At 35.8% G+C, this 13,202-nt stretch overlaps 1 protein-coding gene across 1 annotated transcript; it reads left to right on the top strand.

The window, feature by feature from the left end:
* Positions 1-1,122: 1,122 nt before the first annotated feature.
* Positions 1,123-12,367, top strand: LOC104511121 (fragile X mental retardation protein 1 homolog; the record flags this gene model as incomplete). Its single annotated transcript, XM_010153597.1, has 9 exons — positions 1,123-1,143; positions 3,079-3,131; positions 4,152-4,245; positions 5,534-5,605; positions 5,885-6,033; positions 7,094-7,187; positions 7,278-7,394; positions 11,973-12,143; positions 12,257-12,367. Coding segments are annotated over exons 1-9 (882 nt in total), but the record flags the coding sequence as incomplete, so codon positions are not given.
* Positions 12,368-13,202: the final 835 nt, after the last annotated feature.

Here is a 13,202-nt window from a genome sequence, read left to right as displayed (position 1 = left end):
TATTTATTTTGCATATTTGGAAATAAGTATTTGTCAAGGCATCATTCACTTTGTAATTAATTAAAAGTTCACCATAATGAATTTTTGTAATTTTGCAAGGCTGGAAATTAAAAGGCAAAGAACAGTGGTATGACATCTACTTTTTTGGCCTGGGTAAAGTGGAAACCAGGTATTCCATCTGTTTCTGTTGTTGAGTTGTCCGCCCTTGGTATAAACCAAAGAAATTCTCTGTCTTACAATTTTTGCTAGCATTATCTGTATTGATACTACCTGTGTTTGGTCAACATTTATGCTTAATGTTCCTGGTTTAGGTTCTTTCAGGTTTCTGGATTGTGACCAAAGCAGTATTGAAGACCTGTTTAAGGAGAGCTTAAACAAGACAGCGTAGTTTGATACTCTTTCAACTAGTTATGTGTCCCAAGTTTTAGTTTTTCCAGATATAACTACTAGACTGTTTAAAGGTCTTAAGGTAGTCTTCAACTTGGTAAATTGCATTTATTTCTGTCACTATCTGTTTGACTTATGAGTGGTGGGCTCTAGTTACATATATTGCTGCAGTCACTAGGGTTCTACTTAAGATGACTTGGATGTTATGAGCTGTCACATATGAATATGAGATGTATCACTGCTCTTTGCTGTGCTTATGTATTTTTCTGTCGTTTGCTGTAATCTTTGGAGAGTACTATTTAGAGCATCCTTTGGTGTGTTTATTACCGTGAAGGGGATGATGTCTTCTCCAAAAGTGTCTTTCATAGCAGAAGTGATTTTTTGCTATTTCATGAATATGAGAAAATCAAGTATCAACAAATTATTTCTCAGGGCATGGTCTTGTGTTACTCTTACCTGTTTTCCTCAAGGCTGTTAAGTGGTGTTGATGTCATTTCTGTTGTATTTGCTTTATGGAATGATCTCTGCTTTTGTGTACTCGAGTGTTGCTAATAATGCTAAGTCCTATCCTTTTCTCATGTGTGACGTGAAGGAGTCATACCAAATACTTGGAAATGATTACAGTATTTTTCAGGTATTAAAGACATCTATTTCTGCTACATTTATAAGAATAGGTGCTTCAGAACTACCTGACAAACCAACCCAAACCATTCTATGTTTCTATGATAGGAAGAAATGTGGGTGGAGTCTTTGAAGGTGATGTCTGTAATGTGACGAAATGAGTCAGGACTACCACAGTATTTTTCAAGTGCATATTCAGTTCTGGAATTTTTTTACAGAAGACACAGCAATATGAAACATTAGATTAAATGTTCAGGATCCATAATGATCAACTGGAAGTTCTGTTGCCTCTTTATGTAAATAGCATTTCTGTACTACTATCAACATGATCCTGAGATGTAGGCTTAAATCTGTTTTGTATCATGTTGTTAAATATCAGCTATAATCCCCTTGGAAAGAGTATCTTAAAATTCTGAAATAAATACATAATTATGTAAATACTACTGGAGACTGTTTTAAATATCCTTTGGATGCTAGGAACAATAAACTTTCTGGAACCCTTATTCTTACAGTATTGAGAGGTGAGCAAGATATGTAACCACTTTTTGCTGTTTTCAGTATGGCTTTGCTTTGACTTCTATTCAAGGTAGCCTTAGTTATTTTCAGATACTAACTAGTACTGCACTTCTGTCTTGTACTGAATGTCTCTGAGTAATGACACGTGCATATACTGATTAATTTTAGTATAATCAGTTTTTGGAGCTCTGTCAGTCATCTGGTATTGCTCTTCACTGAGATACTGCTGCAACTCAGGAAATATTTGGGAATACTTTTATAAGGGAAAAATATCAGAAGAATTTTTAAAACTGTTTAGATTCCATATGAGAAAGAAACTTTTACCTTCTTGTAAGATATAAGAGCTGTTCTTGTCTTGGAAATTGGAAGTATGAAGATAATAAAATGTTCCACAGTTCATTAATTCTTCAGAAGCAGTAGTTATTGCTAAATTATTTTCAATTTACTCCGAGTTTTTTTGGTCTGCGGAGACTGATCTCCATTTGTAGAACAAGCTTTTATACTCAGATTTGCTTATCAGCTTTTATCTGACTTGCTTGCAGGGTTATACTATATGTAGACAAATGTTAATGGAATACTCAGCTCTTCACCAATGTTTATCTGTTTCAGAAGTCTGTAAAGATACTTTTAAAAAGCCAGAAACCACCAAAAAAAAAAAAAAAAAAAAACAAAACCCCCCCCACACCACAACAACCGTTTCATCCCTGGTTGTCCCATGACCTCCATCATTTGAGGCTATAAAAACTATTTCCATTGGTATCTCCTAAAGTTCTTAGAGTATTGATCTTAATGTTCTGTAGGGGAGAGGGGACATTTGGGCTTAAAGCTGAAAATTGATCAAAGGTCAGTCAGTGGAGTACGTAAGGCCGGAAAAGCCCTCTCGGTGCTGAATCATGGTTCTGTACTCTGCATTGTGGTTGTGTGGGAGACATGGGATGCATGGGATGGCACAACTGCTATCCATCCCCAAAACAAAAGTGAAGGAAGGCTGCAGGGTGTTTATCTTCAGTTTTGCACTATGGAAGTTGTGTAATGAAGTCAATAACGGGAAAACTGCCAAAATGCATCTTGCTGGATTTTGAGAGTATGATATACAAACTTGCCTTGACATAAAAGTGAGAAGAAACAGGAGTTTTCTTGGTTGTGGTGTGTTGTTTTTGGTTTTTTTGGTTTTGTTTTGGTTCTTTTAAGGAGTGCTGGTGTGGTTTAATTTCTACTCCTGTCAAAATACAACTGTGGTTATGAAAGCAAACATTTTCAGAATGATCGTGTCATTTGTTCATAGCCTCTCCCATTGTTTCTGGAGAGTAGGGAAGAATGCAGGTGTAGCTTGGGCGTTCTGTCTATGTATCAGCACATTGTCACTCATGAATGAACCCAAGGACGTTACCAGCTTTCAGTGTGCATGTTGCATAGGTCTGTTGCAGAATTTAAAGGGCTAACTTGAAAGCATACTTACATTTTGAGTTTCAGCAATATTTGTGAAAGTAAGTTGTTGTACAGGTTTAAAATATCCATAACATACCATAATTACACTTTTTTTTTTCTACACAGGCATTCGTAAAGGATGTGCATGAAGATTCTATAACAGTTGCATTTGAGAACAAGTAAGTGTATTGCTGATGTTATACCTATAAATGATGAGTATCAACCTTGCATGTGATTAACCTAAATATAACTTAGTAGAGTAGCATCTTCCAGATACTCTAAGCCTGCTGCTATCATCTTTTAGAACTCTGTTTGATATTTACTGTGTTGTGACATATCTGCATAGATGCTTTTAATTATTTAAATATTTTAAAGTACAAAACTGTAGTAACATGGGGTTTGTTGGGAAGATAAGTGTGTTACTGAGCTTACATGATGACAGCGCATGTTTGAATAAGTCAGCTGTGGTACCATGACTGCCTCTTTTCTCATGTGAAAGTCTTTCTTCAGATTTAGCAGATTACATTATTAAAAAATTTGTTCCATTGGTAAGTAATAAATACCATTTTTCCCATCATTTGAGGGCATAATAAGTTAATCTTCCATGATAGCATTTAGTTTAGGTTTCATTTCCTTCAGGAAGGAAATAACACGCTGCTATATACTTTTTCCTGTTTATCTTTGTTATGGCATCATCTGTTGTATTTTGAAAATTGCTTTTAATTTCTTTAAAAATAATATTTTCTTGCCGTGCTCATTTTATCCAGTCTTTACTAAAGAAACTGAAAATTGAAACTGTATTCAGACTGAATCCTGGTCAAGTTTTCATAATCTATAGTAGAACCGAAGAAAGAAGAAATAGCGTTGTTTTGAAGGAATTGTCCAAACGTGTTCTGAAACATTTTTTTTAATCTGTGTTTCTAATGTTAGGGTTAAAACTTATAACTGTAAATGAAATCTTTCAGCAGCAGTTTTTACTTCAAGAGTGCAGGTAGCATCAGGGAATCACTTGAGATGCTTAATAGTCACTTAGGTGTGTTTCTTCGTATTATATATACATTGGATCACATACCTTTAATGCATATATGCACGAAAGCTCTACAAAATTTAAGAATTTGACATTAATTAGTTGAAAAAGTTTGCTTTCTATTTACAAAGATGGTGAAAATACTTAGGCCACTCACTATTTTTATTTGTAGCTGGCAGCCAGAGAGACAAATACCATTCCACGATGTGAGGTTTCCGCCACCGGCAGGCTATAATAAAGATATCAATGAAAGTGATGAAGTAGAGGTATGTATGCTCCATTAATAACATTTGTTCTGAGAAGTGAGAGAACTCGGTGAAAAATGTCAGTCAAGCCAGTGGAAGGTTTGCTTCTGAGTTACATGCTGTCACCTCTTTTGATTCCAAGTATTACGTAAAACACAATGTCTAGCATGTCATCAGAAAGAGATTTTGACAGTTGTAAATCATACAGCTGGTTTGGAATTTTTTGTAACATGGCTTCCATGCTGACTTGCAGATATGATCAACGTTTCTTTGATCAAAGATAAGTTATTTGTCAGAATTGAATTAATCCAGAAATAGGTGCTGGACTGTAACTTTGAGCTGAAGAATTAATAATGTTTACATTACCATAAGTTCAAGCTGAACAAGATAATTTGTGCTCTACTTGTGTACATAAAATACAAAAACACATATCTATATGTAAACATGTATGTATATATACAGAGAGACTGTCTTCAATACTGGACATTTCCTAAAACTTTCTTATTTTATGAAATTATAAATTTTATAAAATTTCTTTTATAGTTTGAAGCATCAAATAATTAGCCATTGTTGCATGCCACATATTCAATAGCTTTGAATTACTGTTTTTAAAAATAGATGGGAGGGAATATGGCATTGTTGTGGTTTAATCCCAGCTAGCAACAAAGTCAAACCACCATGGACCTGGTACTAAGGTGGACTAGAACTGTATCTGGCACAACACCACAGTAAAAATGAGAGATGGAAGGGGTGAGACTGATGTTGGTAGGACGTACAAAGGGATGGGTTTGTCTATGGATAAATAATTGCTTTAAAAAAAGAGAACTTTGCATTTTGCTTGCATGTGGTTTATTTTTGATGTGAAATGTAAGAAAATGGCAAAACTTCTTCCGTGTCGATGTGGTTGATGTCATGTTTGTGCTAAAGCAGTGTAGATATGTGCCCCTTCCCTTCCACCTCCTGGTAGGACCTATTCAGACTTACACACAATTAGACATATTGTTGGTTGAATATTGACAGATGTAAAAGGTTGAATTTGCTCTCTTCCCATTGTATGCAAGACTGAAACAACTAATGCCAGTAGATAGGGTTCAATACTATTCATCTGTACAATCTTATATACATAATTTCATATCTTACCTGTACTTGCAGTAGACATTTCAGCTGTTAAGATGCTTGCTATGTAGTGCTTAGGCTAGAAACTTCATCTACCAACAGTTTTGCTGGATCTTGTTCCTTGTCATATTGGTTAGTGTCAGCTCTTGCAATGTCTTAAGAATGCTACAGATAATCTGCGTGTTTTGTTTAGGTTTATTCCAGAGCAAATGAAAAAGAGCCCTGCTGTTGGTGGTTGGCTAAAGTGAGAATGATAAAGGGTGAGGTAGGAATATGCATATATATATACATATATTTATTTTAATATTTATTTATACTTTTTTTTCATGTGTTATTTTTTATATTGATGTGAACAGTGTTTTTAACTTGTCCCTCTTCATTTTCAAAGAGTTTCTTTATTGGGACTGTTGCAATTTCTGTTAACCTCAACCTAAAAAGTTCAAATTTGACTGTCACAGTTAACAAAAGTGCTTTTCACTTAATAGTGTAATGCTTACTCTTGTCATAAAATGTATGGCTTTGGTGATTTTATTGTTTTTATCAGTTCTACGTAATAGAATACGCAGCCTGTGATGCTACGTACAATGAAATTGTCACAATTGAGCGTTTGAGATCTGTGAACCCCAATAAACCCGCAACAAAAGATACTTTCCATAAAATCAAACTGGCAGTTCCAGAAGACTTACGGCAAATGTAAGTACAAACATTTCTTTTTCCAGTCGTGTGTAACTTCTTGAGCCTAATGTTCCTACTGCTTTAAATTAACTTCTAAATTTTTCATATAAGAATGTAGAAAATACAAATGTGGACATGCTCATACTTCAGAAGCAAAGATTATTAAACGCAGTTTAGTTTTGGAGGAGGAAGTACTTCCTTCAAGGTTTGTGTGCATTATAGATTAAGATTTTTGTTCATACAGCTCTTCAGTGATGTGCACAGATTAATCTGAATCCGTTCTTTGTCAACTTTATTGATAACTTTCAAGTTGTCACTCTTTCATTGATAGAGTATCTGACAGTCTGTGCAAGTTGGTATTTAATGACAAAAAGAAGTGCTGCCTTATGTTGTAGGGTGTAATGCGTTCTGATGATGGCTATGGGAATAGCTGTGCTATAATCAAACCTCCCGTAGCATGAGATAGAAACAGCTGGTTTTCTCCTGGAACATGGACATGTCATTCTTATGTAGCTATAGCTCTAACACGTAGATTAATATCAACTTTCCTTTTTTAGCATCAGATCACCTTCTCCTTGTGAGAGCTACATTTTAGTGCCCCAGTGTGGAATAAGCTATAAATTCAGGTTAAACTAAGAACTTGTCAAGTTGGTGTTCTAATACACAGGTTCACTAGTGAGTGGACAGAAGGAGCCTAGAGAAGCACAATATGTTACGAGATGAGCATAAGGTCATTAGGATGCTGCAGTGGCTCCAGTGAAGTCACACAACATACTGGTTCATGGTGTGTTTGAAATTCTGGACTTGCTGATTGTAACAATTACAGCTTTTTAATGCAGTTTTGCTTAACTGCTTTGTCATTTCATATATGTACATGCAGAAAACTTCTGAAATGTTTCTAATCCTAGTCATGTGAAAACACATGAAAGAAAAATGAGCAAAATAACAGAATAAAATAGTACCTGCATTAAAAGCTTTAGATATATTTATTTAGATTCTTTGTATTTAGAAATTAATCTTTCTTGCTGTGAGCCATAAATGCAGCAGTTAAAATAACTTTGTAGCATTTTTTTCCTAGGTGTGCCAAAGAATCTGCACATAAGGACTTCAAAAAGGCAGTTGGAGCTTTTTCTGTAACGTATGATGCTGAAAACCACCAGCTTATTATTTTGGTAAGTACAAACCTCCAACCATACCATCAGCAGGGGTTTGTTTCAAAAGCTCATGTGTAAACCACTGTGTTTTCTTTATTAATAATTTAGTCAATCAATGATGTAACAACAAAGCGAGCAAATATGCTGATTGATATGCACTTTCGAAGTCTTCGCACCAAGTTATCCCTGATACTGAGAAATGAAGAAGCTAGCAAACAGCTGGAGGTATGTTGTTTGTATTCCCTGAAGTAATTTGAGTAAAAGTCAAAAAATACTCTTGCATTTCTTAGCTGGTAGGACTTGCATTGGGGTGGAAGTACTTATTATGAACTGATACTATTCTTAAATAGAATAGTATTTAATTCGTACTATGTTTTAACGAATAGTACTCTATTCGTTAAAACGAGGCAGATGGAGATGTAACCCAACAAAGTTGTTTATGGTTAAAGGGCCTGTTCTTCAGCAGGATTTTGTGCAGGGTTAAATACAAATGTATCTATATACACACATACACATTCATAGCTTGAAGCATCAAATAATTAGCCATTGTTGTGTGAGTAGTGCACATATTTGAATTACTGTTTTTAAAAATAGATGGGAGGGAATATGGCATTGTGGTTTAATCCCAGCTAGCAGCAAAGTCAAACCAGCACGGACCTGCAGCAGGATTTTGTGCAGGGTTAAATACAAATGTATCTATATACACACATACACATTCATAGCTTGAAGCATCAAATAATTAGCCATTGTTGTGTGAGTAGTGCACATATTTGAATTACTGTTTTTAAAAATAGATGGGAGGGAATATGGCATTGTGGTTTAATCCCAGCTAGCAGCAAAGTCAAACCAGCACGGACCTGGTTATGAGGTGGACTAGAACTGTACCTTGCACAACACCACAGTGAAAATGAGAGGTGGAAGATGGAAGGGGTGAGACTGATGTTGATAGGATGTACAAAGGGGTGGGTTTGTCTATGGATAAAATGTTAGCATCTTAGAGTAGATACAGCTTCTGACATTCCTGTGACTGGAGAGTGGGTGTTGACTAGCAAGAAGCTTGACTCATACTTGTCGGGGGGGAGGGGGGAAGAAAAACAACAAAAAACCCCCCAACAAAACAAAAAGAGTAGACTGGGAAATAAGGGGATCTTTATACTGCAAAATTAACATTTTTTTCATGGTTTTTATTCTATCTAGAAATCAGGGAAAAAAGGCAACATTTCTGAAAACTTCTTTTTAGATTCACTGTCAAGAACTAGAAGTACCACTTGAACTAGTGTCATTCAGTTTTACATGGGTGTATAACAGCTCTGTTACTTTAGAGACAGGTTTCATTCCCCCCACCACAAGGGTTACATCTACTTGGTTTCAGCTTGAATTGGGATGGGATGTAGTAGTTCAGGCCTCTTGTGTCCAGTAGGTGTACTCACTGTTCCAAGAAGTTCTCTCTTCTGTCTTTCCTTTTAGTCTCTTGACTTCTCTATTTCAGAGTTGTAATCCAAGTTTGTTTGGGTCTGGACTTTTCTCAACATGAAGAAAGGATGAGTTTTTTCTCATTGGTGTTCCTTCTTGAGCACCTCACTATTAGCTCTTCAGTAATCTGTTCTTCCCTGTCTTCCTCCAGAACTGACAATTGTGTGGGCAGTTCACCTCTTGAAGTGCAAAGTATTATTTTGGAGGTGGGAAGAACAGCAGCCTCTTTAGAGCTAATTCTCTCCACATGCCCCCACAAATGCTTGCACCAACAGCTGTTGTCATTGATTCCTTTCACAAACTAACCTTGGATTCTTGCTGTCGTTGTAAGGCTGAATGTTTTTGCTACTGTCAGGGACTTGAGAAGTTGATGTGGTTCTCACTAGAAAACCATTATTGGACTTTAGTTTCTACCTGAGCAGTGCTTAACAGAAGGTTGAAATAAATACAGCTCTGATTTGTGTGACAAAAGTTGTGTGGTATTTTTCATGTTGGCATTTGCTACCTGTACTTGCAATGAATAGAAAATCACTTTCAACCAAATCTAAGAAGAAAAGCTTCAGATAGTAAAAATCATACTCGTGACTTCTGTAGAGACACTGACACAAACAGACTGCACATGTCCATCTGCAGAAGAAATATTTAGTGAATGCTTTGGGCTTTACTGCATTATTATTAATAGTTCATCGTTTCCATCAAATAAGCTCTTTCCTGTGTCTTAGGCTCTCTGAACTTTAAATGTCTGCCATGGTATTTCTTCTAGCAGTTCTACTTTTCCTGCTTTCTGCGCCATAATCACTACACCAGCTTCTTGATATTTGGTTTTGCTTTTTTCCTTTCCATTTGTTGTATCTTCTACCTTCTTTCTTTTCCAAATATTAGCTTCTTGACTTGTATGGCTCTACTTTTTAAAGGTGGATTTTAGAGCATCAAGTGAAAAACAAGTATTTTTTGTTTGTGTTCTTTCCCAGCAGGTGTGGCTTAGTTGTTATTTTGACATTATAAAAAGCCTTAATTTCCAAGTGTACTTTTGCATTCCCATTTGTATTTTACTCTGTCTAAATGCAATTCACTCATGGCTTCTAAGTAGGTATTGACACAATGTTTGCATAGTTTTTTCATACTAATATATTGGAGGGAGGTAGAATACAGAATATCCTAGGTTTAAATAAAATACATCTTGTAATACATGATTTACAGAAAAGCTAATGATATTTTAGTATAAGCAGTATAACTGCAGTTTGACTGTCATAGCCAAGGTCCTCGCAGATGATATAGCTTCATCTTTTCAGCATATCATAGATAATTATCAGTTGTTAATACAACTGACTTGATCATCCTGTTCTGTGATCTCATGAGCGGTCTGTAACAGATGTCAACTGGTAAAGTGGCAATTGGATTATCTGTTAGAATGTAGATATGTGAGCATTTAAAATAACATCTGCTCTCAGTTGTCTGTAATTTAGTTAATGAAGTGCTTGATAGAGCTCTCTGAGTGTATGAAGTATTTCATGACACTTGGATACTTACACTTACTGTAGCCAGTTCTCTGTGACAGTGACAGCACAGGATATTTATGAAGAGCTTTAAGCAGGAGCAGGTCAGATAACAGTAGCCATTTAGCTGGGATAGTAGGGCTTGTTGTGGGCGCTTTCTTGATGATTTCTCAACTTCTGTAGGGTCTTACATTGCTGAGGATAAACTGCTAATTTAAAGCGTGCTTGAATATGTCTCCACAGTAGTTACGGCTTCGATTGTGATGCAGAAACATGTATAGGATTATATATCTTGGCTCTGGAAAGTTAACATACAGCTTTATCTTTTTTTTTTCTTCATTGAAAAACACTTTTCATTTTACTTAACAGAGAATTTCCAACTGTGATAATTTATCTTCCCTCAGTGCATTACAGTATTGTTACTTTCCTGTGTTCTGTTATGCTCAGATGCTTGTGGACAGCATCCACGATTTCGTATAGGAATTTTACTCGCCATGGTAAATAATGACTTCTGTACAAATTTTTGTATTTTCTCTTCTCTGTAGATTTAAGTACTGTAACTTTGACAACTTCGTTGTTATAAACAATATCTGTGGTGTTCTGTATGTATATCTTACGGATTTGTTTTTGTGTGTTTCTTTTAGTTCTCAGGTGACCAAACTTAGTGATCTTTCTGCTTCATATAGCACAAGCATCCTATGAGAAAACTATCTGTTTTTTTTGAAAGTATGAAGAGGCTGTGTAGGAAAACTTAGAAGTCATTGTTTTAGTCTTTTCAAATATGTGGTTTCTGTTTTTAACAGTTTCCCCATTGCTTAACAGGTCTGAACTGCATGCAGTTCATAATTTCCCAAATGTTTTTTCCTTGCACTCATGAGGTCTGTTCATGCTAATAATCTGAGCCAAAGTTTTATCCAAGTTTCTAGTTATACTATGAAAACCTTCTTCCAGATCCAAAAGTTGGTTAGTTTTTTATTGGCTTTCTTTTCTCTCTTGGTATCATATTTCACATAGGGGAGATCTTCACTGAGAATCTGTAAGCCAGTCTGTGTTGTTTGATTACACCGTAACAGTTGCATGCAGAGGGGATGAGAGTTGCAAAACAATAACCAAGCTTTTAATTCCAGAGTAACTGAACCTCAGACACATGGTTGAAAGTTGTTTTAACAGTATAGTCTTTAGTCATTGTTACTGCCTTGTTGAAACAAGGAATTTTGTCTTGATAGCATGTGACAATCTCACAAGTTCTCAGATTGACCCTTCTGGTTTTTGTACAAATGTAAGTCCTAGATGAAATTCTTAATATACTTCTTTGCTGAATTCAAGCAATGTATTGCAGTTACACCTTAATTTTGTGTTGTCTGGGCATAGATTCTTAACTTTATTTTTAAGTGCACAGTTACTGTTTTTATATAGTTTTTGTGTCCAGTGATTGAGTTACTGCTGTTTCTCCCTACCTGTTGATATGGGTACCATTTTTTTTTCTAAGATGTAACAGTTTGCTTTACTAATCAACACAGCTCCTGTTCTACAAACTGAGACGAATGCTGTCTTACCTAGTAACACTTGGTAGCTGTAGATAATTCTATGGTAATTCAAAATAAAGAGGTGTCAACACAGCTAGAGGCTGGCATTGTTTAATAATAAAAGGTGATATTAGGACTTGTGAAGAAGCCTCCGTGGTGTTTTTGAACTGAAAATAAGTTCATTAAAAGGATTGATTTTAAAATAAGTAGGCCAAGTACCTGATTAAAGAATTGGCTCTATATTTATGTTGATTTCCCTCTCCAGTGTACTACAAAGCCGAGTAGAATAACGTTACATTTTTCTTCAGAGTTCTAGACAACTTGCATCACGATTTCACGAGCAGTTTGTTGTACGTGAAGACCTAATGGGTTTGGCCATTGGCACTCATGGTGCTAATATTCAGCAAGCCAGAAAAGTCCCTGGAGTGACTGCTATTGATCTGGATGAAGATACTTGCACATTCCATATTTATGGAGAGGTAAGTTCCCTTCTTTAGCCTTTCAAATGAGAAAAAAGGAAAAAAACCCAAATGAACAATGAAAGAAAAAAACCATCAAACTTGGCATAATGAATCTCATTTCTGTATTTTAGGATCAAGATGCGGTGAAAAAGGCAAGAAGTTACCTTGAATTTGCTGAAGATGTTATACAAGTCCCAAGAAATTTAGTAGGTATGTCGATTCTGGAAGCTAACTGTGTGATAGTAAGTAATAATGCCTTCTGAGAACTGTTTCTTGCTTTACAAGGGTGACAATAAAAATTTGAAGTTCCCGTTGTGAAAGGGTTCTAGGTGGTACAAAGTTGGTTGGGGTTTTTTTGTTGTTTTCTTCTCCAGCTGCATGCAGAACTTTTACAGACATACTTGCCTTCAGTATATTGTAAGAGTATATTGTAATCATAACCTGGTTTGCAGTTCAGGGGTGTCTTCAGCTAGAAGCAATGTGCTGATGTTTAAATACAAAGTAGAATAGCTTCTGGGTTGAGCCAGGGAATTAAATTACTTCCTCCAGAGAGATCCAGAGACTTGTTTAGCTATACAGAAGATGAATCTGCAGTCTCATATTTTTCTAGTATATTTTGAATCACTTCTTTGACTTGTATTTGTCTTTTTTTCCTGTCCTTTTACATCTGCAATACTTCCAGTTTGTTCAGAAGCAGGACTGTAGGATGAACTGAATGACTAGTTAACGTACCCAGTGATCAAGAAAACATCCCAAAGACAATCTAATAGATTTCTGTTACCCTAAAATAAATCCCTGTGTGTGTGGGAAATCTAATGAGCTTTTGGTGCTACATAGCAACATAAAAATACATGGCTTAATTTAGTAGATGAGGAGAAGAACAGGGAAAACACTATATGGTATAACATACCTCTAAAACCAAATACACTGCTTGACAGCCTAGTAAAGTATTAAAGGTGGTCTTGAAGCAGTATGAAACTCCCTGCTCCTACCTGATTCTACTCATGATAAGTAGAAATTAGAAGCTGCCATCATTATTTTAACTTTGAACCTTGTAGTGGTTTAACTCCGGCTAGC

This window comes from Eurypyga helias, unplaced genomic scaffold (genome assembly GCF_000690775.1).
Source record: "Eurypyga helias isolate BGI_N326 unplaced genomic scaffold, ASM69077v1 scaffold17656, whole genome shotgun sequence".
NCBI lineage: Eukaryota > Metazoa > Chordata > Aves > Eurypygiformes > Eurypygidae > Eurypyga > Eurypyga helias.
This window is presented reverse-complemented; position numbering and strand designations above follow the sequence as displayed.